The sequence below is a fragment of the Ananas comosus genome, linkage group 14, assembly GCF_001540865.1.
Source record: "Ananas comosus cultivar F153 linkage group 14, ASM154086v1, whole genome shotgun sequence".
NCBI lineage: Eukaryota > Viridiplantae > Streptophyta > Magnoliopsida > Poales > Bromeliaceae > Ananas > Ananas comosus.
The window spans coordinates 994,295-1,018,921 of NC_033634.1; the positions used below are offsets into that span (position 1 = coordinate 994,295).

Consider the following 24,627-nt stretch of genomic DNA (forward strand, 5'->3'; position numbering starts at 1 on the left):
ACTTGGGAAATATCGTAGCAATAACTCAGATAGTTAAATTGATAAAAGAGTTCCCTGAAGCATATCATAGGATTACCCCACCATTTCTCCTTTTTTTTCTTTTTTTTCTTTTTTTTGGCCTTTTTCAACCAAAGTAAGACGATGCAACAACACTAAATTTTAAGCAATACTTTTCATTTCCATAACGTAACATGCATAGATATTAACAGTACATTAGTACATACCAATTAATTAATTACCCGGCATAGAACATCGTGCCGTGGCACATTAGCCGAGTAGTTAACAGATCCATCTAGACTTGTATTTACATTTAGGCTTATATACATCAAATACTTTTACGTAGTAGGCGGATTATCCGCATAAATAATTACACTATACATCGGAATATAATTATTATGCCTGCGAAGAGTTCAATAATCTATGCATCGATGGCGATACCCACGGCCCGAACTTCAACATGTTGAATCCCATCATTTTGAGGATGAACGACGACCGTCGCCTGGGCTTCTTCTAACAAACCCTCCTTACCCTCGCAAGATACCGATAATGAGCCCGCCATAGCAGGAATTTCGGCGGTGGATATCTTATCGGAATCGCCGCCGGTGCTCGAGGAAATGATCTCCCAGTCTTCCTTGAGAGAGGTAACCTGCATGTTTTCCTCGCGGTGCCGCTCGACCTCAAAGGCCGTGGGGAGGATAACGTAATCGTTGAGCGGGTTGTAGAAAGGATCGGGTTCTCCGGCCTTGAGCCAAGTTTTGAGGATTCGGAAAACGTGCCGGTCGCACAATATCCCACGGTGGTCGGCAGGGACAGCAACCCTTGCCACCGCGTCGAGGCCATCGGCCTGCAAGGTTCAAGACACACGGTCTTGTTAGAGAACTTACGGTATATTTTATGCATATATAGTCCCCTTCTCCCCACAAACTTGGCACGTGCGCACAACCGAAGCATTATTGTGACTGTATATTATGCTGGCTTTATCGAAATGCTTAACAGCAGAAGCAAGGCATGGTATCAAACAGAGAATCAAATACACAACTGAAAAACAGAAAATAAGGATGGCATACCTTGGCTGATTCTACCGGAACGGTCCCATCACCATCAACACAGATATATTTTGGCTAAAGACACAAAATAACAATGCATTAATTCAACTCAGAAAGCTAGCGATAGTAAAGGAACTCACTCTGCAGTTCTAGATATATTTCATGAAGAAGAGAGTCAGATTCCCCAAATTTGTAGCAAAGAAAATTTTTGGAAAATTGAGCTATCTCATTATAAATGGAGGTAGGAAATTACCTCGCAGCATAATACTTGCTCAAGATCAGTAACAGGGGCATCTTCACTCCCATAGCTGCAAGGGCAAAAAATGTAGTAATTGAAGATACTAAGAGAAAAAAGAAAAAGCACCTGTTAATCAGGGAAATTCCATCAGATTTATTTAGAACGGCACGCTTTTGTGTTTCCAAAAAGTGATGGTGCTATCTAAGATATAGCAAGTTTGGCTGTAGATATGATTCCACTACTTCCATATATAAAGAGAAAATGGCAAAACAATCAATAGAAATGTTACAAACATGAAGGGAAGAGGAAGACCATACCACACGCTATGGGGTGTCGAATTATTTATTCCATAGATGTTGTAAAACTTTACTGTTGAAGGAAGCTTAGCACATGATAGAACTTCGCGAGTTTCATTTGCCCATTTCAATATGTCGGTGTTAAGGGGGAAAGGGACCTCCGATCCACCACACGGAACCTGCAAAAAAAAGTGTTCAAGTATAAAAGAATTTGGCTAAAACATGAATCCTACACAGTTTGCACATTTTTACATGTAGAAATTATGCAAAAGTGAGGGTTTCCAGCTACTCACCGCATTGTTTGAAAGAGCTTTAGTCATCAAAGCTATAGATTCCTTCGGTTCGTACGACTCCAGCAGGGCACTAGAGTTACCAGAATCATCATGCTTCTGCCTCCACAGTTGCAAAAGTGGAACATTTTCCCATTGGAAGTCGGGGTTGGCCAACAACTCATATATTGATGGGCATTCAATCAACTGAAATAGCAGTCAAACAACATTACATCTTGATAAACACTTAGAAAAGTGCAGTCCCAAATAATCTAAAATGGTTCAGGAGAATCTGTAATTTGAATGCTTGTCACATAAAAGAAGAGGGGGGAAAGGAGAGGTAATTGAGGATGAGAGATCCTCTTCTGGATAGTAGATAATATTGGGTACTCACAACAAGTCCAAAATATCATTCAGAAGAGGGAAAAAGAGTTGAAGGAAAAAAAAAACCAACGCCAAAGACAAATTGGCAATTTGGCAGAGAAATACCAGCTGTTGCATGCTCCATTTGGAGATGAAGAAATACTGCTCCCATCCTTCCACAAAGGAACACCCATTTAACAGACTCGTTGTAATATATCCAGGTGCACCTGCCCACGAGTTACCGAGTATTCTCATAACAATAAACAGGAAAAGAACAAACTAAAGAAAAATTATATGTATATAGTGAGATTCTCAAACAAATATGCACACTACAAAGAAAAAATAGTTCCCCTTATTAAATTAAAAATGAAAGGGCCAACTGATGTAAAAAACAGTTTCAGCGGTCCCAATACAACACATCACCAGAAAAGAAACTCACAATTTACGACAAAATAGATTAACATAGAAGTTTATTTCTCTTGTACTAAAGTTGAAATATGACAAGATGCTCTTGGAACCAATAACAGGTAACTATAAACAAGCTTTAAAAGATCATATGCTAGACCTACCTTGAAATGGTGCAGCAATTGCGATCCAGCACTTCACATATTTCTCAAAAATCTGAATGATGTAAAGTAGTTTATGTCAGGAAAATTTTAAAAAATAAAATAAAAGTCATCAGCAGAAGATGTTAGAAACAAGGAGTATAACCACACATATATAAATTCCAATGGAATATATAAATTCTTACATCGCTATATAGCGACATGAAGCATTTCACCAACAATCCTCCCATGGAATGAGTTACAACGGTTAGCTTCTTTCCTCCCGCAGCAGTGTATGCTGATTCTAGTTTTGCAGAAAGGCCATCCAGATTTTCCTGAAGCCTGAAAAACAAAAGGGGTTGCCATTAATTGAGCAATCACTCTCGAAAAAAACTCTATCCGACGAAATCTTATTATAAGGTTTTATATGTGTCACTGTGGCAACTATGCTTCGCGCGCTATCATATAGCAACATAAGATATGAAAACACTGCTACCTGATATTAATGTTTAACAATGAGAACAGGGCATTGAACATTTTCAGCAAGTCATACCTGTTACTCTGTCGGAAGTCATATCCGAACCCAAAGAGGGTTTTACCCTCTTGAAATCCCCATTTGATCATTTCAACTATCATGTCATGATAATAGCAAACACCATCACTTCCAATAATCTGTAGAAACAAATTCACAGATTTGACTTAATGCAAATGATCATTAAAAAAGAACCAACAACTAGCTCCAAGTCTAACTAACCGAACATACGATTCTAAAAAGATATAGTTTTGCAAAAGGTGCTTAAAAAGGAGAATTACCATATCTGGATCTAACACATCAATTGCATATAGTCCATATCTACCCTCAGGAACAACAATTTTTGTTGCTTCATCCAAAGAAATTGTTTTCCCTGCTCCATGATAAAAAGAAAGTTAGAGCAGCTCAAGCTAATCTCATGCTATGATTACAGCAACTCTTCGCCTCAGTAAAAACTAGAGACAGAGAGTACTACATTCCATTTAGCAAGAACTCTATTTGGAGCAATATACTATGTCCTTCGAGCTCATTCCCTTCAAAGTTCAAACTACAAAAAAAAAAAACCGGATTTATGAACAAAATATCCACCTATTTTCGCTTACATTAGAAATTAAAAAGATACATATCCCCAGCTTTACTTAAAAACATCAAAAATTTATCTACCAATCCATGTTTATATATATATTATGGTGTTTTCAAAGGTAGAGAGGATGTGATCCAACTAAAGCGCTACATGTTCTACGGTTTCAATCTAAACAGCACCAAACATTACGGAGGAAACACAAAAGGAACCACTTCATACTCGATTATTTGCTAAAACTAGCACGAAGATGAGCTTATCAAAAGCCCCCCCCCCCCCCCCCCCCCCCCCCCCCCCCCCCCCCCCCCCCCCAAAAAAAGAAAAAAAACAAGACAAAATCGTATCTTTACCCGTGGAGGGATCAAAACGCGACCAAAGCTTCGTCCGGAACTCATGATCCGCCCCCAAAATCCGAACCCACACCCTCTCCTCCTTCCCATTCTCATCCACGGCATTGAGCACCGTCCCCGCGATCCCCGGAATCAGCAGCACCGGATCGAGATTAGGGTTCACGAGCGGCTGCATCTTCTTCGCCAGCCTCAGCCACAGCTCGATCGACCGAATCAAATCCTCGAACACCGCCATGGCTCCCGCTCAAACCCCCACCCAAATTCCCCTCCGGATCCTCGAAAGAAGCAATCTCCCGCCCTAAATCGAGTCGGGGAACACGATTCGAGAGAGTATTTTGCTTCCAAGGATCGAATTCGAGGGGGATTTGGGGGATTTAGGGTTGCGTATTGGGGCTTTCGGAGAAGCGAAGAAAAAGGGCCCTTATACTACACCTCGTCCGAGGGAAAGAGTTTGGGAGGGAGAAAATAAAAACAAAAATAAAAAAGAGAAACAGTTGTATTGAATATGGACCGTTGGATCGGGGAGATCGGAGGGTTTCGGTTGGTCCTTGTAGGTAAGCGGTGGTTATACGGCATTAAATTGGATATTTATTATTTATTTATTTATTTATATTTATGACTTTTCAAGGGCGAGGAACAGGATACCCACGCGGTACGATTACCGCCATGGAGGACTAAGCGACTAACACAACATTACCAAAGGAGTAAAAGCGAAAGGACGCATAATAATTGCTGTGGGGACACTTTTGTCGGCCCACGCACATATAAGGCCCAGGCCCAGCCCAATAAATTTTATTATTATTTGGATGACTATACCCATGGCATAATTAGTAAAATTCATATTAAAAAGATTTTGTTGTATTTAAATATATATATATATATATATATATATAGGGAAAAAATATACAAAAGATCTTTTGAAGTTCAGTATATTTTGCGACATTGTATTTGAATTTATAATTTAAAAATTAGCTATCCTAAATTTTATCGGATAATTTAGTAGATCCCACTACTCGAGCAAAGTTATTAATTGAACAGCTGCTTTGATCGCATATTTTACATATAATTTTACAAAATTTTAAAACATAAGTAAAAAAATTGCTCTAATTATAATAACGAGGTATTAAAATTGAAGAACAGAACGTATCTATATTAGAATAAAATAATAAATTTGTTGTATTTTCATCTCATACGGTTCCTCTCTTCTGCATACGGTACGAAAATTTTGAACTATGCTCGGCTCATTGTGCATCAAAAGGAGCACCAAAAATAGTAATTGGTGATTAGTAATTTTGAATTAACAAAAGAGACCAAATTATAGAGTCAGAGAACTGTTTGTACTGCACTGCAGACAACAGAAAAAAGTTCAGAGCTGAGGCCTGCACCAGCGTTTTCATGAGATGTCTTGTCCAATCTATCAAGTTAAATGACATGGTCCCCTCTCTCCCTGAGAGGAATTCTACACTGCCACACTTGCACCACGTCATCAATAACAAGTCAATCACATTCCTTCTTTTCAAACAAAAGTACAATAAAAATACTTTTTTACAATCATGATGGGACATATATTCTTAAAAGGATTAATTTGATTGGTTTGTTACGCCACGTCACTAATATACCCGTTGCATTCTAGAATTTTTCCTCTCCCTGATCTATCATCATTCAAATAAAAGTAGTAATCCACAGAGATAAAATAAAAAAATAACTGTTGCTGTATTTCTCTGAGATAACACACGATAATGTTACACAACACGAACCAAATGGATCTTAAAATATATGCTTTTGAGAAAACTGTTTAAATTCTTGAATTTTGTTGGATTATTTAGAGTCTCTCGCTGTCCGTCCGGTCGGTCTATCGTCTCTCTGTAGTCGGAAGAAAAAAAAAAAAAAAAAATTGAAATATTGTGGAGTGTTGGATTATTAAAATCACGGGCCCTTTACTGTCAGAAAAAAAAAAAAGACTGGGCCAAACAAATTCTTTGTCTTATTATTTATTACCTAAGCCTAGAAATTATTTTTGACATAAAATTATTATATATTGATGTCGCATTAATTACCATAGATAATAATTAATGCAGGTACAGTAAGAGCCCGTTTGGATGTGTAATTAAGGTGTCAGATGAAAATAAAGACAGAGAAAGTGACTGATATAATGCAATTGATGAAGACACCGGAGGGAGAAAAAGAGTGCAAAAATATCAAATCACTCAGAGCTCGAAATGAAATTTCATAACTAACCTCAAAATGATACGAGGAAAACGAAAAAGGAGAGGAAGGATTAAAGGAAGGATGATGTTCCAGGACAGGTTTCTCATTTGATTCACAGCATAAGCTTACAAAATGAAATCAGATCCATTTCCAGCAAGGTTCCGAATTCCTCTTCAGGAATCAACAATATCAACGCGCTTCGCCTCTTTCGATGATTAATAACTTACAAAAGTTTTTAACCCACCTCGCCCCCGACGCCCAGAAAAGAAAGAGAAAAAAAGAAAGAAAAACCACAAAATGATCTCGAACAATATATTACAAAACTCCCCTCCTCACTCCTGCAAATCTGAGCTCGATTGCGGGTCCGAGCGCAGCTTTTTATGTTCCCGATCCCCCAGCTGGAGAGAAACAAAAACATCCTCGTCAGACGAGTTCCGTAGCTCCGCAAGGCTCTTCATTTCTTTCGAATTTCCCTGGGCGCAGCGCATGGGAGACATGCTGATCAAGTTCGGAATGAACAGGCGCTCTTCGACGTTATTCGCAGCTTCGACTGTTTCCACGTGAAACTCGGTGTTTATCAGGGGCTGGTCCATTCCCGAATTCGAGCCGAGTTGAGGGGGCAGCTGTTGAATGTTAAGGCCTAAAGGCTCGTAGATCTCCTCAATCTTGTCGTTCTGAGCGTTGCACATCGGAGGAGGGGAAGATTCGGCGACCGCCGAATTAGCCACTGCATTCAAGACCATCCTTTGCTCCTCGACCGCATCTTCAATTACAAGACAAAAACAAAGGCGAGTCACTTTGTTATGAAGCAGAAAAATGAAACAACATTGAAAGGACCTTAAGATGGTTTGCGAGTTTTGAAACCAAATATACAGAGTTTGACGGCTTTTTTCCCAACATGCAGTTGTAAATTTAACCCATATAGGAATATGTTACAAAATTTCCGGCAATCTAATATCTAAAGTAAGATGAGCACGAACCGCGAAGGCGTTCGTTGGTCGTTATAAGATCGAGCTCCAAAAGATCCAGAAGCCGACCCAGATCGACTCCACTGGTCCAATTCTCAGGACTCTGCCCGCTTTTAAGCTTCAGCCTCCCGCGGTTAGCCGTTCCGCCCCAGATTATTCCTATAGGTTGTGGCTTTTCCCTGTCTAGTCCTTTCAATATTATGAGGCTCCCACTGTCACCTTCTAAATCAAATGTTTGTTGGTTCTCGCCGACAACAAGAAAATCAGTGAAAAAACAAATGCCTTTTTCGTCATTGTACTCAAGAGCATAAGCCATTACAATTCCGGTGGTTAGACCGGAGCTTCTACCAACTTTTAAAACCTGCTGTCCGATTAAGCTACCGATTGGGGCTTGAAGGTCTATTAGTTTTACGTCGCCAATTTCACCTACTCCTTTTACCGAGGTCGTGACACTGGAAATGTCAAAGTCGTCAGCAAAGGGAATGAATGCCCCGTCAGCGCGAACGAACGTCTCTGTGGGCGCATTGTAATGTAAGAAATATGTTCGGGAATCAGGACGGGAATCAAGAAACAAGAATAAGAATTTTAAACTAAAAGCTAAGAACAAAATAGAAGGAAGTTGATTGAAACGAAATGCTTGATTTTGTCGGGTAGGTGAACAACTGAAGCACAGGGTCGCGAATTCTAGAATGACATTTAACAAAAAGAATAATTAAGAAGCCGATTAAAAGGGACGAATTTACAAGCACAAGATTCGCATAAAAGTTGATTGTAAATAAGCAAATTGATTAATGATAATGAGTCGTGCCGATGTTATGTGATTGTAAACAAAACCTTTTAGGTTTGAAATTTCAACTACTACTTAAAAGAGTAAAGAGAAGCGAATCTCAAACATTGGTTGGTATTTTATAGTTTGAATATAAGGGAAAAAAAAAAAAAGGAATGCACGGCGCACTTCAGATGGGCATGATTCCGTCTAAGGGCTGCTGATTTGAGAAGCCAGCTTCACATAGTAAATGCCATTTAAACGGATAATATGGAACTTTGTTACCTGGGTTTGTGCCGGCATAAATCCCATACCAAACATCATCGGTTATAAATGATGTTGCCCTTTCAACGGCGCCTAAATAAACTCCAGGACCAAGGTTCGGCGGTAACGGGTGAAACATCTTCTGATTTGGGTAGTCCAAGTCGACCGCCACATGACGATTTGTGAGGAAACCCACTTGCTTGCTGCCTGTTCGACTCTTCACGATAGCTCCTAATGTCCCGTAAGTCTCCTGGCTCGCCACCTGCACGGAAAGAATGGCAAATTCTAAGCAACCAGGGGATGCCGAATTTGTTGTAGGCAATTTTAAACATTCGGCCTCAATAAAATTGCATGAAAGAATCATACAGTACAGTGACCTAAAAGTTGTACCAAAACCATGTAAGCGGAGTTTATAATTTTACCAACCAATGGAGCATATGAAAAGATCTCGTAAGTCGACAAGCTTAAGTAGGTACCTGAGAACCTGAACCAATACACGGATCACTACCACGCAAGCCATCGACGAGTTCATCATACAGTTGCTCTTTGGGGGTTGGGGCTGGTGCACCATAATAAGAAAATTCCAAAACATCCACATCACACCAAACATCTCCAGGACCCTGCTCATGATATATATGAGTAAATACGTAAAACCAGGTGTAAAAAAACTCCATCAAGATTTGAAAGTAGAAACTTTTACCCACCTCAAGGGCAGCCGGAAGGCACTGGCTCTGTGTGAGCCATTTCCTATGAACTTTTCTAGCAACGAAAACAAGAATCGCCGGTATTTCAGTCAAAGTCCCTTTCCTAATCCGGAAACCTACCGCCGTACCGAGGCTGTAGCGACGCAAGATCTTGCTATGAAACGCTCTTATAGTCATCAAATCGAGCAGCGTGGTGGCCTGCTTGCCCTTCGGCAGTCGGCCGAGATGGCCCGGTAAAACTCCTTTCTGAAGATTCCCAAAGTAGTTGGCGCGGCCCTCGGCATTTCCGTGCAATAAAGTGGATGTGGGCCAGGAAAAATACGCAGCGCTACCCTCGTTGTGTTGACATCCAGAAGCAATTGGTTGAAGAGGAGAAGGAGCATTAGAGGGCAGTAGGTGGTGATGGCAAGCATTTCTCTCCATGTCTAATGCCGATTCTTCTGATTGCGTTGAGCCTGAGTGCTGACCCAAATTGTCTAAGATCCTCATCGTCAGAACACTATTTACCAGACCCTCTACTAATCAAAAATAAAAATTTTCAACCACGATCGGGGTATGGGCTCGCAACCTAAAAGAAGAAGAATCTAGTTTGATCATTTTATCTACTTCAGAAGATGGAATTATTAAATCTGATTCACAGTTCATTTATAAATTAGCGTACAAAGCTTTCCTTTTAAAAGTAATCCTACATAACAAGTGCAAACACAACATATACACAAACAAAAAAAGAACATTGCGAGAATCATATATACAACAATATAAAAGACGAAATACCAACTTCTTCATGGTTAAGGTGAAAGTTTTTGGTACAAGCGCTGGTACCAAACTCTGAATTGAAGCATTAAGATGCAAATTTGGAAAGAAGGGCTAATAGTATGCTCTAATTTTGTCTTAAATGTAGATAGAATAGGATGCTCGTATCAACTTAGACTTGTTAGGAGGTGAGCCAAGAATAGATTGCCTTTGAGTACTAAAAAAAAATGAGAAACAACCGTTTATCTCCAAAAGATTAAGCTATCAGAGAACGGTGATTTATTTAATATTTTATATTTAACACTCCCCTCATGCTTGGCCGAGACATTCTGATAGGCCCAACACGTGAACTTAAATAAATGAGAGTAAATTAAATTAAATGAAGCGAGCGGGATCTCCAGCTCTGATGCCATATTAAATATTTCTTTTCCAACACCTCAAGGTACTAGAAAACGATGTTCTTTTAATATTTTATATTCAACACAATAAACCTAAGATGATGTACGTATAGAGTAGAATTAAAATGTACAAAGTAGCTCATAAATTTTGTGGCAGGACAGATCTGATTCTTGCAGTGTAAATTACAAACATAGAGGGGGGGGAAAAACCCCCATAAAACAAAATATATATTTTTTTAAAAAATAGTACATATATTTCAGGCTAGCAAACAATAAGAAAAGAAAAGGCATCATAGTGATACTACAAGTTATTTACTACATTATGCATGAATTAAAGAACAGCTAGCATTTAAAGGCAAAACTACATAGAAACAGTAGATTTTTTTTCCCTAAAAAACAAGTAAAATTTTTATTCGCTCCCTCTCGCCCCCACAAATCATCAGCAGAGTACAAAAAGAATGCTAATGAAACAGTCAAATCGAGAAAAAAAACAAAGTCCTTTTTTGAGAATTTTCTTTCAAAGCTGGAAAACAAAAACAAAGTGGTCCAACTTAAGAAGCGATCAGCTCAATATCCAGCTTTATTTAGCAAAAAAAAAAAGATCAAATCCAAACTCCAGACTCAGAATATTATGCACACCCCAAATTGTGCATTTCGTCCCCATCCTTCAATTCCCGAAACAAAAGCAAAAAAAAAAAAGAAAAAGGATATATGTCTTAGTAAGAAAATATTGTACTGATTTTTGGGGGAAAAAAGCATCTTTAACTGGATCATCTAAAATCAAACTCAAACTCCTCGTTTCTCAAACTAAAAGAACAAGGAACCCTAAGCCCCGCATCAAAAGGAAGCAAAGAAGGAACATAAAAATCGAGACACCGCCCAAAAAATCGCAACTTTGCCCAATATAACCACATAGGTCGTCGAAAAATTCGATTTTTATGCGACTGAAGAGGGTTTGAGGAGGGGGGAGAAGTGTTACCTTGCGATCAAAGCTCAAAATAGAGTGTAGAGAGAGGGAGAGAGAGAGAGAGAGAGAGAGAGAGAGAGAGAGAGAGAGAGAGGGCTCCGAAAAGGTTTTTCTTTTTTTTTTCCCTTTTTTTTGGGGGGGGTTTACCCCAAAGGGGATTGAGAGGAGATTCGCAACAGCAACAGCAACAGCAAAGCCCACTTGGCCAATTGGCGGTGGGAATCCACTGTTCGTCAGGAGCAGAAGAGCCCAGGTTGCGGAGAGGAGAGAGAGGGATAGAGACTCTATAGAGAGAGAGAGAGAGAGAGAGAGAGAGAGAGATGAGAGAGAGGGGGAGGGGGGGGAGTCACACCCCCAAAGGAGTCCCCTGTGGCTCTTATAAAAATAAATTAAAAAAAAATTGAGGGGGAGAAAAAAGAAAAAAGAAAAAAGAAAAAAGAAAAAGGTAAAGATCTATTGGTGATAGGAGGAGAAGAGGAACTGTGCTTTGTGCTTTGTGCTTTACAGTGTAGAAAAGAGGAGCTGCTTATGGGATCTTCCTGTATTCAAAGAATCAGATTTCCACTTTGGTTACTGTTCAACACTAACAAGCTGTTTACAGATGCCCCCTTTCTGAAACTCCCAGAATTATGTTTTTTTTTTTTTTTTTTTTTTTTTTTTTTTTTTTTTTTTGCGTAGGTGTGAATTTATAAAACTTTTTCAAGTTATTAGATGTTTTTCTTTATCTGAAGTTCGAAATCAAATCTTATAGGGGCGCAACTGTTGGTATCTGAGGTCTATCATAAATTATTGTTGAGAAATTATGTGGTGTTAGTTTTTAAGCAACGCTGGATGCTTAAGAAATAGACTCTTTCGTGTATATAGGCCATTTAAAAGCACTATCCATGATTCATTAGAGTCCAATTTTATTAGTTTCTGGTCTAGGAGAAAAAACAAAGTGTGATTTTCACTTGCGTCGCTTTATCTCTAAAATTCTATGTTTTTCTTTTTTGCCGCCCTTTTTTTTGCTTAATTAAGTTCTGTTTTACCTTAAAAGTATGTTGATCCAGATTGAAGAAAAAAGCTATTAAATTTTCTGTTACCAACCATCCAATGGCTTCTTTTCAAGCATAAAAACAAACTTTATCCCAAATGAATAGTCTTAAGATATGCATGGGCGTGATATTATATTCCACAAAAAAAAGAAAAAAAATAAATAATAAATACAACAACGACGACGACAACAACGACAACAACGACAACATGAATAACAATAATAATAATAATAATAATATCATGAGCTTTTCTAACATACATAACAAGGCTTCAAACTTAGAAAGTTTCAAATACCATGGAATACCTAATTTACAAGAAATTTGAGTTAAAAAGAAAAAGAAAAATCCAAACACCAATTTGACTAATAAAGTATTTAAATTAGAGCTTCTGCTTTCAAATGTCAAGAGCTTCTATTAGCTTTCAACGACAGCAAGCAAAAGCTGAAGAAATTTTATTTCCCAAATACCCTTTTTTTCTTATCTCCAAGCAAATATAAACACTATCATCAAAATGGTGTAGCAAGCATTGTAGTAAAATTTACAAGGAAATATATAAATAAATACATGCTCAAACCACAAAGGTCAACACTCCATGCAGCCCCCCACTGCAACCTGCAAAGGGTAGGAATTGAACAAAAACTAGAATCCCCAGCCCAACTCAAAACTCAATACCCGAAAAAAAACTTATCATCCCAGACCAGAGATCTGCAACACAAGAACCCTTGAAGCTTCAAAGCGAGTGCAGTTTAATAAAAATAAATTCCCGCCGACTTCGACGGTGTAACACTAACATAAGTACCATCAGCCAAAGCTTTTTTAATCAAAATTTTCTTCCTTGGCTGTCGCGGAACTGACGAGAGGAATTAAAAGAAGTGATGTCTAATACCGTTTTCCGAGGATGATGCCGACGATGATGGAGATCAAGGCTACTCCAAGAATGAACCTGAAGGCCATGAATCCTGAAGGTTCTGGAGCAGCTTGTGTCGCTGTGCTTGAAGCTGTATCCGTAGTATGACGCGATTTCTCGCTTCTTTTCTTATGCGTCCTTCGTGATAGTGTTGATGTGTCTATACTACGATCTCTTGATTTTGAATCGATTTCGACAGATTCACCCACTGCAACATTTGCCTGCATAGGAAACGTTTAATGTTGTTATTTCTCAGTGCGGCGCATATCTTTCGCAAAACTATCTATTATACATGTATATAAACTCAATTTCCTACACATATACCCTGAAACTTAAGAGACGTGCCCCTCTTTGAAAAAACTTTCTCTAACACAAAACAAACTCCCGTGGAAATCCAAATTTTTACAGGGCTGTGTAAGTAATGGATGATTCTTTCAGAGTGGAGAACTTACACTTGCTTCACGAGATTTGGCATTAGCCTGTTGCAGTTTCTGCTCGAGATCCTGAATCTGCTTCTCTAATTCAGCAGTTTGACTAAGTTTTTCTCTCAAATCATCAAGCTCTGCAGTTACCAGAGATACTTTTTGGCCTTCTTCTGTGAGCTGCCAAATCCAAATAAACGAATAGGTCGGTTGATTTATGAGAAACAAACTTTCACTTTTTATACACTAAGTTATTTGACAACCAGCAACATTTAACTCGCAAAGCATCTGAATCTTTGCTTTGATGAATAAGTGAATAGTTTAATTCAGATGACAATCTTACCTTCTCTTTGTACTGTTCTTCAGTTGTTTGCAACTGCTGTTGAAGGAATTCAACTTGTATTTCTAGATCTGTAGCATGCTGATTCTTAGCTTCCACCTCGTCCGCTGATTGCTTCATAGCTGTTTCCCACTCTATTTCCCTTACAGAAACCTGCTCTTCCTGTTAAATGAAATTTAGAGTTACAAAATTTCTGATGAAGGTGGAAAAGTGTACTTCGATTGTTAAATTCAAAGGAAGCTAAGAAAGAAAACAAAGAACATGTCAAATAAGAGATCAAAAGTTTCTACTTGCTGACGGCATAGGAGTGGTCCAATAGAACACAAATTGCAATTTTGAACCTAAGTTGGCAAATTAACAAGAACATCTACGAGAAGTGCTTTCAATCAATTATTAAGCACTATGAAGATGCTACAATGACCTCCTACTTGTAAAATGTCAGATTATTTCCATTTCTACAAGGAAATGTCACTCGGGCACTCCAGCAAAGAACTATAGGCCTATGCCAGAGTTCTCTCTCTTGTGAAATGAAAGTAGTTCTTATATATAGCAAATAGCAAAATATTCATACGAATATAGCTCTAACTATTATATGTGATGCATTTGATGATTGCCTTTGCAAGCCAAAATTGACTACTTGCACAGAAAGTTATTATAAGCACTGCCTTCTTTATTAAGAAAATTTGCAACGGACAAGTGTCATGTTCTTATAGCATGATGAGAGAGAAACCTGTTCCGCAACAGTTTTGTAAGCAAGATCTAACTCCTTTCTTAATTCTATCAACTGCTCACACAGTTTCTCCTTTTCACTGAGTACGCCTTCATGCTCTTTCGATCTTGCACTTAGCACTTCATCCTTCTCAGCAAATGCTATTTGCATGCTCTCAATCTGAATAAAATAAAATTGAGAAAGAATAGGCAGAGTCTCATGGTCATTTATTTTTTCGTTGTGAAAATAGAAAAAGAAACCAACTAAAATATAGAATAGTTACCTCTTGCATGAATCTTTGCTCAGAAAGTGAGAACTGTTGCTCGAGTTTTGAGATGTGCAATTTATGTGCAGATTTTTCTGCTACCTCAGCCTTCAGATTTTCCACATCAGCATTAAGCGAGAACTCTCTCGTCTTCCTTTCATTTAGTTCTTCTTCCAGTTTGACTACCACTTCTTCAAGCTCCTTCTTCGTACTTTCGTACATGCCATTCAGAATGTGATTCTCTTCCATAAGAGATGATATCTGCAAAAATAGATTGTTTAAGAAGTTGCATATCTAGTGATTTAATGTATCAAAATAAGAACTAACCTAATCCGTAAAGTTTGAAGAATAGGATGGTCAAAATATGAACAAAAGAGAAGTTAAAATTATGAACAACAGTTCACAGACCTGGGATTGGAGTTTTTCTTTTTCCAAACTAAGCTGCTGGATCGTTTCTTCCATTCGTTGTCTCGAAAAGCTATGTTGTTCTGACAAATCCCCTTTCTCTGCAATGACAGCATTTAGTGTTGTTTCTAACTCATTCAGCTTCCTCTCATTTGATGCCAACTCTTCAGACAAACTAATGTTTGCATTAGCTAAACTTTCATTGTCAGATTTAAACTGATCAGCCTTGCTCTGAACTTGCCCAAGAAGTTCCTCGAGATTTTTTACTTTCGAGAAAGCCTCATCCAACTCGACCTCACGGCTTTCTACAACGGCAGCAGCTTCACTGGCTTGTTCCTCATAAGTCTTCAGCTGAATTTCAAGGGCAAGCAGCTTCTCATTCAGATCTCTGGCTTCAGCATCTCTTTGTTTGAGCCTCTCAATAGCTTCATTCAATTGGGATTCAGTTTCTCTTACTCGAGATTCGGCTGCAGAGTGGAGTTCCAAGCTTCTAGAGTGTTGATCAGTCAACTCTGTTATAGTTTTCGCATGAAAAGCAAGCTGTTCGGCAGTAGCTTCTTTCTCCGCATGAGTGGAGCTCAACAACTCATGAAATTCATCAATCTTGGCCTGTGTAGTTTCCAACTCCTCTCTTAGCTTCGAGTTTGTCGCCGCCAATAAATCCTTCTCAGATGATAATTGTTGATCTTTCAATTCAGATTCTGAGATCTTCACCTTAAATTCTGCAATAGTGCTTTCAAGAGTAGCCAATGTTGATGCATTTGCTTCCAAATCTCTCTCGAGTGAAGCCACCTTTTCAGCAGCTTCAGTTGCCTCACTTTGATAAAAGGCTGCTTTTTCTTCAAGAGACTTCAGCCTCTCGTGCAATTCCAACTCCTTTTGGTTAAAGTTGATTGACGCTTGGAGTTTCAGCTCTGTGTCCTTAAGTAATGATTCATACAGGGCTTCTAAATCAATCTTTTTCGAATGAACATGCTCTAGTTTCCTTCCTTGATGCTCCAGCTCTTCTTCAGTAGATCTAAGCTTCTCCAGAACACTCTTCTCTCTGATACCTGAAGTCTCGAGATCCTTTTCCATATCTTCCAGTTTACCTCTAACAGTTTCCAATTCTCCCTGCAAAATCTCAACCATCTTCTCAGATTCCAAAAGCTTTTCTGCATAATCCTTTGACAGTTCTTCGAATTTCTTCTTTTCTCTGGTAACTAAAGCCAACATTTCTGTCGACTCTCTTTCCTTTTCACTTGAATCTTGCAGCAAAGCTTCCAGGCTAGCCAACTTTGCATGGTATGATTCAAGTTCCACGGAAAGCTCAGCAACCTTGCTACTGTTCTGCTTCGATTCTGCTTCAGCTTCTTTTAGATTTGCTTCTGTCATGCTCAAAAGCTGTTCCAATTCCTGCTTTTGGGAGTTTGTTGCTTCCAGAAGTAGCTCTAACTCACCCACTTTCTCTCCAGCACCGTCTGCTTTCGAGCGTGATGCATCGAGCAAGTCTTCTAGTTCAAGACTCCGCTGATGGATTGAATGAGCATGCCCCTGGTGTTCTTGATATCTTTCAGAAAGATCCTTCAACTCCTGTTCAAGTTGCGAAGTTCTAGACAAAGAGGTTTGTAGAGATGCTTCCAATTGGCTAATATTTTCTTCATACCTCTCTAGGTGGTGTTTAGATGTTGCAATTTCTTCATCTTTCTCCATCAACAAAGCAGTGACCTCGGCCATTTTCTCTTTGAGTTCTTTTATCTCTTTATACGCATCAACTGATTTGAGCTCTGCATGACTTAGTAATTCTTCAAGCTCCATGCTCTTCTTTTCAGAAGATGCCAATTTGGTCTCAGTTTCTCTGAGTTGTACTTTGACACTCTCTTCAGCTTCAGTAGATGCTTGAACTGAAGCTTCAAGCTCACGGTTTCTCTGGACTGCCGTCTCAGTAACTGTTTTGAGTTCACCATGCTGATCATTGAGAGACTTCAGATTAATTTTGAGTTCCTCTTTGTGTGACAATGCTTCCGAGAGCAGCGACTGTGTTTCATTATGATGACTGTTGGCGAGGTCCAACTTAGCCTCTAACTGGCTGCATAGCTCATCTCTCTCTCTCAATTTACTACTAAGGTCAACCAGAGTGTCCTGAAGTGTTTTATTATCTTCTGTAACTTCAGCCAATTCCTCCTGTAAACTCAACTTCTCCTTTTCTTGGCTCTCTAATTTAGATTCAATGGCTTGCCTTTCCTTCACCTGCTCTCGAAGTTTTTCTCCATAGCCCTTCGACAATTCTTCGAATTTCTTCTTTTCCTCAGTAACTGCATTCATCTTCTCTATCAATTCCATTTCTTTTTCACTCGCGGCTTGTAGTACAGCCTCAAGGCTAGCTGATTTTGTTTGGTAAGCTTGCAACTCTGCAGTAAGTTCGGCAATTTCACTACTATATTGCTTTGATTTTGCTTCAGCTTCGGTAAACTTCAATTCTGTAGTGCTCAGAAGCTGTTCCAATTCCTGCTTTTGGGAGTTAGCAGCTTCTAAGAGCAGCTCCAACTCATCCACCTTCTTTCCAGCACCCTCCGCTTTTGAATGTGACACATGAAGCAAGTCTTCCAATTCAATACTTCGCTGATGTATCGAACGAGCATGCCCCTGGTGTTCCTGATATTTTGCAGAAAGATCCTCCAACTCTTTTTCTAGTTGTGATGTCCTAGACTGAGAAGAATGAAGAGATGGTTCCAACTGACTGATTTTATCTCCATACTCTTGTAAGTGGTGCTTGAAGACAGTAATTTCCTCATCCCTTTCCCTCAACAAAGTCGTGAATTCCATCACTTTCTCTTTGAGTTTTATTATCTCTCTGTCTGCGTCAACTGATTTTAGCTCTGCGACATTTAGCTGTTCCTCAAGCTCCATGTTTTTATTCTCTGCAGATGCCAATCTTGTCTCAGTCTCTTTCAACTGCAGCTTCACACCCTCGTTAGCTTCATTTGATGCCTGAACTAAAGCTTCCAGTTCAAGGATTCTCTGTGTTGCAGCATCAGCAGCCGTTTTGGATTCGCCATGTTGGTCCTTGAGCAATTTCAGATTTTGTTCAAGTTCCTCTTTATGTGATAATGCTTCAGAGAGGAGTGATCGTGTTTTAGTATGATCATCATCAGCTAAATTCAACTTGGCCTCCAACTGGCTATGCAAATCCTCTTTTGTCGATAATTCGGTGTTAAGCTCAATAAGAGTGTTTTGAAGGCTTTCATTTTCACCCATCACTTCGGCTAGTTCTTCTTGTAGACTCAGCATCTGCTCTTCATGGCTCTTTAACATAGCTTCAATGCTTTGCCTCTCCTTCGCCTGCTCTTCTAGCTTTGACGTGACTTGTTCCAAGTTCACAAGCTTCTCTTGAAAATTTTCTTTCATGGCAGAAAGTTGATTTTCTAGTTCAAGCAAATTTTCTTTCAAATTCTGCTCAGAAGCCTTCTGAGCTTGCACTTCTTGAGTTAATTCATTGATTGTGGCTTCCTTAGAGATAAGTTTCTGCTCCAACTCTGCCACCAGAGATTTCGAAAGCTCCAAAGTATCCTGAACCATCTTAAGCTCCAATACTGTTTTTCCCAGAGACTCTTCTATTCGCTGGTTCTCTGAAATTTTGCCATGCAGTCCCTTCATCTCCTCATGGAAATTACCTATTTTATTTTCCATGTCCTTCACATTCAAATTTGCCATTTCTAGCATTTTTTCCAACTCTGAAGCCCTCTTCGCCTCTGAATCTGCTTGCTGACTTCTCTCCTTATGGAACTCTTCAAGTTTATTCATCTTGCTTGTCGATGATCCTAACTCTGCTTCAAGCTCCTCTACCCTCTTCCTCGTGTTTTCAAGATCACTAGACAACCCATTAAATGCAGTTTTAACTTCAACTAGCTCCTTTTGCTTCTTATCCAGAGAAGCTAGTGCTTCTTGGAGAGACTCATGCTGCAGCTTGTGCTTCTTTTCTGCTTCTGTTAACTGCTCTTTCATCCCTTTTTTTTCAAATTCAAGCTCTTCAATACGCTTTGCAAAATCAATCTCCTGTTTTGGCATGGGAGGTTCAATGGCTCCCGTCTTCTCTTCTGTTGCATGAATGGTCCTTGTTGCTGCATTGCTTGAACTGTCACTTGGAAGATTTGCAGTTGCTTCTTCTTCTATTGGTTTCTCGGAGTTGAAGGGTTCTTTCGCGTCTATCAGTTCCTTCTCTACCTTTATAAATTCCCCATCTGATGCAGTCTCATCGTCATCTTCTTCTTTATTTACTTCCTTCTTTTGAGTGCCATTAAGTAGAATTGATTTTTCCTCTCCATGTACCTGTGGTGAAATTTTTGTTGCACAGAATAGTCCAAGTCTTGATATTTAGAGAATATATACGAAACCACACAAGAAATAAAAGAAAGGCAAAAGTTACTAATTTAATTTTTACTATTAACACATCTTCTTTCCCTACAACCAGCCTATCATGTTTTCAAAGAAGTCAGTTTTCACATAGGGCTTCAACTTGTTTATCCAGCAACGGTGACAGCAATGTAATTATTTCTAATCTAAGGAAGAAAAATTACATGGCAGCTCACAAGAATAGTGAGTTGGTGAAATATTATGATTACATAGGCAGTAATGTGCATGTACCTTTAGTAAACCAGAATTTATACAAGTTCATGCATTTGCTGCATTGCATAAGTTAGTTTAAAAGTAATAGGACAGTTCCGATTTGAGAATATTCGGAGATAGCTCATGCCATCCCCAGAACTAGTCATGTCAGAGCTTGAGCAACATTCGAAATTTCGAAGATAGTTAATGTTATGCAAAATCTCTCACTTATTGGTTTTTCTTTAAGTTCTTATTCATAGACTATAGTAAATTAATTTGTCTAGATCTATTTAAATAAGACAAATCCATATCTAGTTGGCAAAAATCTAGGGTAAGATTTTACTGTAACTACTGTAGTAAAAATGCGGCAAAGGTAGAAGAGTTATAGGATGTCTTATCATGATGAGTAGACAACAAACATATTGCTCATGAATCGGCCTACAAAGTACATGCAGAACTCTATATAGAACTTTAGCAAAAAGAGGAGAAATTTTCATTATGAAGATCCCAAAAAATGAAAACTACAATACTAGTATGAATTCGAATGTGAAATCAGTAACTGAACAACAATAAGGCAGTTATCAAGTAAAACTTTATGATGCTAGAAAACAGATTTGGACCGAAAACAAGCAAAATGAATATCACCAAAAGCAATGTGTCAGGTTTCTAATATCCCGTATCACCAAAACCATTCTCTACCAAGAACATGTGAGGAACTAAGCATGATCTGGATAATAAAAAGCTGAATTAAGAGTTTAGGGTATTACCACCGCATCCTTGTCAAGTAGCTTCATATCGACTATTCCAGGACTTGCCTCTGTTTCCATTTCAACAACCCACTACCAAATCCTCTCTGCAAAGACCAAATTAGAAGAAATAACTGTTATCCAATCCATTAGTCATCATTTGTTATGTAGATACTCATGCTAGATAACCATAATAATAATACATAATAAAAGTAGACAAAAGGCATACTAGTAACCCCCAAAAAAAAAAACAGTACTTCAACAAATGAACATGATACCCAATCTGAATTAAATGATTTCACCCCTTTTAAAATGGGGAACGAATATTGTTGCTTAGCCTCTGAACATTACACTTAAACACCTTTATAAAAAAAAAGGACATAAAATTAAGTGTTCATTTTACACCTACGATATAATGATCTTAATATTCCAATAATACAGGGATTATCCATAAATTTTACTACGATGAAAGAATAGATCGCTATATATTCATGGGTAACACTCGTTTGGAACCATCAGACCAGAGTGTTTATTTAAATTCAGGATAACTTAGAAGACAAAAGGATAACTACTACAACAGTATTGTCGAAACAGAATAACAGATAATATCAAATAAAGATATTTCAACAGAATAGCATAACAAGCCCCTAAATATGGGGAAATATGTGATAACGAAATTAACATTTTTAAGTCGTTTATGCCTTCGTTTGAAATTACGGGAAAATATGTACTCTGTTCATTTTACACCTATGATATAATGATCTTAATATTCCAATAATACAGGATTATCCATAAATTTTACTGCGATGAAAGAATAGATCGCTATATATTCATGGGTAACACTCTATGTGGAACCTTCAGAACAGAGTGTTTATTTGAATTCAGGCTAACTTAGAAGACAAAAGGATAACTACTACAACAGTATAGTCGAAACAGAATAACAGATAATATCAAAAAAAGATATTTCAATAGAATAGCATAACAAGCCCCTAAATATGGGGAAATATGTGATAAGTTTATGCCTTCGTTTGAAATTATGGAAAAATATGTACTCTGTTCAGTATTTTGAGAAATTGCGAGAGTAAAATATTTTGCATGTTTTCCTTAAAAATAACATATCTTGTAAATTGCATTGACAAGGCTAGACTGCACTACTAGTCCCGGCTTCAATTTAGCTTCAACTTTTAAAAGTATTTCATTTTAATTAATTTTTACAGTAGATTAAAAATTATTGGTTGCACCCAGTTTATCTGTTTGTCCATATATCAAGAGTTTATCATTTCTCCATCCATCTCGTACTTTCAATAGAAAAAAATTAAGAAAGGGAGTATGCTATCCGCTTCATTCATTTTCTTCAGAAATGAATTTAACTAAAAATCTGAAGTAACTAGTTTTTGAACTTGGGACCTTGTAAAGATCTTAACTTTTATATCAAAAAAATTTTAACTAATAAGTGGCAGGATTGAAGTATGCAGAAAAAAAATAGTCAATGAATGTATGGTGCATATATAATAGTCAATGAATGTATGGTGCATATATGTATATATACACTAGGTGTAGACAATAATTTATCCTATAATAGTTAACATACATGTACTAGCAAAGAGTTTAGGGACCATTACCGTGGAAATTTAAAAGTTTGATGACCAAAATTTAAATTTGGCTAAAAGTTTGAAGACTAGTGGTGCAATTTACCCTTGAAACAAGGATTTAATCAAAAGAGATAATCTCAATTTTTCACTATTAAACAAAAAAAAAAAAAGTAAAAACGTACATAACTAGCTTGAACTATGGATTATTTTGAATCAGTTATCCAACTAGTAAAAACGTACATAACTGGCTTGAACTATGAATTATTTTGAATCAACTATCCAACCGTTCAAAATTTTCATTTTATTATATTTAGCATTCCAATTTGTTTGATTTGAATCGGTCAACAGGACTTTGAATTCAAAATTTGAATATGTCGTTTATCTTTGCATATTTAGTTAGCATACTTTCAAGTAATTCTCGCAACTATAAACTCATTAAAGTAAATAGTAGTTCACAGTTTGAAGTTACAAGTATTATTGACTGTCCCAAATCAAATAAATTAAAAGATTTGATCGTAAAATCAATATTTTAAAAATTTAGATAGTTGATATCAAATAATTCATAATTCAGATAAATTCTATACTTTTTTTTTACTCAAAAAAATATATATATTTCTAGATACTTCTATAACATTTGACAGCGCCCTGGACTAAAAAGGCTGCCAATAGTACACCACTGGGGTGGAGCGAAAGCATGAGAAATATACTTTATTTTATTACCACATGCAACGCATTCCACCTGCAGTTCATTCTTCTTTTCAGCACGAATTGAATCAAAAAATATCTATAGTGTGTGCGGAGATTTTTTTTTTTTTTTTTTTTGAGAGATGTGTGCGGAGAATGTTGAAATTTACTATACATATATTTGCGAAGATGGATCTTCAAAACAAAAAGAAAAATAGAATAAAAGTACAAATGAAAATATAAATAAAAGCCACAAACGATCGATGTTCACATAAAAACTCGGTGAAAACAGTCGACAAAGCATCATAAACAATCGATCGGATTACTCTCCCCAACAAGCAGAGATCATTAAACGGATTAAATACTAAAAAAAAACATCCCCTAAAAAAAAAACCAAAACAGATTGAAAAAAAATAAAAAACAGTTTATGATCTTACAACTAGCTACTAAGCTTTTAGTACAAACTAAAACAAAAAAAAAAAAAAATCTAAAATAAATCAAATAAAAAGCGGAAACAAATATGATCGGAAACGAGACCCGAAGAACCGATCGACAGCAACAACAAAATAAACAAAAAATAAAATGATCGAACCGATCGATTCGTCTCGCTTACCTTCGGATCGAAGCGATCGCACGCTTCGTAATTGCTTTTTGCTTTTCGTCCTCGCAACGAAATGGTGGAAATGGTGTGTTTGTGTGTGTAGAGAGAGAGAGAGAGAGAGAGAGAGAGGAGGCGACAGGGGGGAAAGAGAGGGAATCTCTTTTCTTATACGAGCTGAGTTGGCGGAGTTGATTGCGGGGCCCACCCACGCTTACAAATTACAAAGCACAGCGGGGGAGGAAGCGGAGGAGCGTAAAAAGTAACGGTGTTAAGCTCACCGGGTGGTGGTGGGGTCACCTTCGCAGTATCGGTGGGCCAGGTGTAGGAATCGTCGCGTGCGCCGCAATTCCCACTTTGCCCCTAGTCCCGCCCCCCGCGCTCCGGTTTTGCAGCGGAAAATGGTTTTATATTGGGTAAACTTCAAATACCATTTCCGTAATTTCACACTTTCTCGCTTTAGTATTTTATAGTTTAAAACATATCAAGTTGGTACCTTATGATTTTATTTTTATTTTTTCGTCAGCCTCTTCATTAATATTTTATTAAATTATATACAAAAAACTTCAGATACTCTATCTAAATTTATTGAATATTTTTTTAGTATAATTTAATTTTAACTTTATCATTAATTTAACGAAAAAATATTAGTAGAATTAATAATACAAAGAGAAAAATAATATCACAGGGTACCAAATTAATACACTTTAAATCACATGATAGTAAAGTGGGAAAGCGTGAAACCACGGGTGATATTTGAACTTCACCCTTTTTTATGTTTGTTTACTTATATTCCCAAATTGCCCTTAGCTTTCAAATTAAAATTTAGTAATAATATATTAACCATTTTGATTTGACTATTTATGCTTGTTTGGCACTGCAGAGAGTTTGCGGTGAGAAAGTACGTTGAAAAAAATACCATATTTTATTTTCGTACATAATATCGCGTTCTGTGTATCGCGATAAGTTGGTTACGATATATTTTTTATGATTCTACCGAAGAATACAAAAGCATATCCCTATTTGCTTTTACGTCAATTCTATTTTATCTAATAGCGTCAGATGAATCTCAATACCAAATTAAGCCTTAATAT

At 37.7% G+C, this 24,627-nt stretch overlaps 3 protein-coding genes across 5 annotated transcripts; all 3 read right to left on the minus strand.

The window, feature by feature from the left end:
- On the minus strand, positions 154-4,672 carry LOC109720511 (lecithin-cholesterol acyltransferase-like 4). The gene is made up of 11 exons (XM_020247679.1): positions 4,220-4,672; positions 3,571-3,662; positions 3,311-3,429; positions 2,964-3,099; positions 2,782-2,833; positions 2,339-2,439; positions 1,874-2,056; positions 1,602-1,759; positions 1,300-1,354; positions 1,068-1,121; positions 154-844 (listed from the first exon to the last, which is right to left on the minus strand). The coding sequence occupies exons 1-11, from the start codon at positions 4,452-4,454 to the stop codon at positions 419-421; spliced, it is 1,611 nt and encodes a 536-aa protein (XP_020103268.1). The 5' UTR covers positions 4,455-4,672; the 3' UTR covers positions 154-418.
- Positions 6,498-11,578, minus strand: LOC109720180. 3 transcript variants are annotated; one of them, XM_020247094.1, is made up of 6 exons: positions 11,260-11,577; positions 9,130-9,697; positions 8,902-9,045; positions 8,447-8,687; positions 7,408-7,935; positions 6,498-7,190 (listed from the first exon to the last, which is right to left on the minus strand). In XM_020247094.1, the coding sequence occupies exons 2-6, from the start codon at positions 9,616-9,618 to the stop codon at positions 6,760-6,762; spliced, it is 1,833 nt and encodes a 610-aa protein (XP_020102683.1). In that variant the 5' UTR covers positions 9,619-9,697; positions 11,260-11,577; the 3' UTR covers positions 6,498-6,759. The 3 variants fall into 3 exon arrangements, with proteins under 3 accessions (XP_020102683.1, XP_020102684.1, XP_020102685.1); XM_020247095.1 differs by having other exon boundaries at positions 7,408-7,908; positions 11,260-11,576; XM_020247096.1 differs by lacking the exon at positions 7,408-7,935 and having other exon boundaries at positions 11,260-11,578.
- Positions 12,653-23,678, minus strand: LOC109720179 (myosin-4). The gene is made up of 8 exons (XM_020247093.1): positions 23,549-23,678; positions 20,681-20,766; positions 15,333-19,637; positions 14,943-15,185; positions 14,681-14,839; positions 13,954-14,112; positions 13,641-13,790; positions 12,653-13,409 (listed from the first exon to the last, which is right to left on the minus strand). Exons 2-8 carry the CDS (start codon positions 20,738-20,740, stop codon positions 13,161-13,163), a joined length of 5,325 nt encoding a protein of 1,774 aa, XP_020102682.1. The 5' UTR covers positions 20,741-20,766; positions 23,549-23,678; the 3' UTR covers positions 12,653-13,160.

What these genes read in the sequence shown, in the direction of transcription:
- LOC109720511 (XM_020247679.1), bottom strand. Translation starts at nt 4,454, where the DNA reads ATGGCGGTGTTCGAGGATTTGATTCGGTCGATCGAGCTGTGGCTGAGG. An exon ending in AATTGCTGCACCATTTCAAG is followed by an intron (nt 2,440 to 2,781) that starts GTAGGTCTAGCA and finishes ACTCGTGGGCAG; the next exon opens with GTGCACCTGGATATATTACA. An exon ending in TCGACACCCCATAGCGTGTG is followed by an intron (nt 1,355 to 1,601) that starts GTATGGTCTTCC and finishes TTGCCCTTGCAG; the next exon opens with CTATGGGAGTGAAGATGCCC.
- LOC109720180 (XM_020247094.1), bottom strand. Translation starts at nt 9,618, where the DNA reads ATGAGGATCTTAGACAATTTGGGTCAGCACTCAGGCTCAACGCAATCA. An exon ending in GTATTGGTTCAGGTTCTCAG is followed by an intron (nt 8,688 to 8,901) that starts GTACCTACTTAA and finishes CTTTCCGTGCAG; the next exon opens with GTGGCGAGCCAGGAGACTTA. An exon ending in GACCAACGAACGCCTTCGCG is followed by an intron (nt 7,191 to 7,407) that starts GTTCGTGCTCAT and finishes TTGTAATTGAAG; the next exon opens with ATGCGGTCGAGGAGCAAAGG.
- LOC109720179 (XM_020247093.1), bottom strand. Translation starts at nt 20,740, where the DNA reads ATGGAAACAGAGGCAAGTCCTGGAATAGTCGATATGAAGCTACTTGAC. An exon ending in TACTTGACAAGGATGCGGTG is followed by an intron (nt 19,638 to 20,680) that starts GTAATACCCTAA and finishes ATTTCACCACAG; the next exon opens with GTACATGGAGAGGAAAAATC. An exon ending in AAGAACAGTACAAAGAGAAG is followed by an intron (nt 13,791 to 13,953) that starts GTAAGATTGTCA and finishes TGGATTTGGCAG; the next exon opens with CTCACAGAAGAAGGCCAAAA.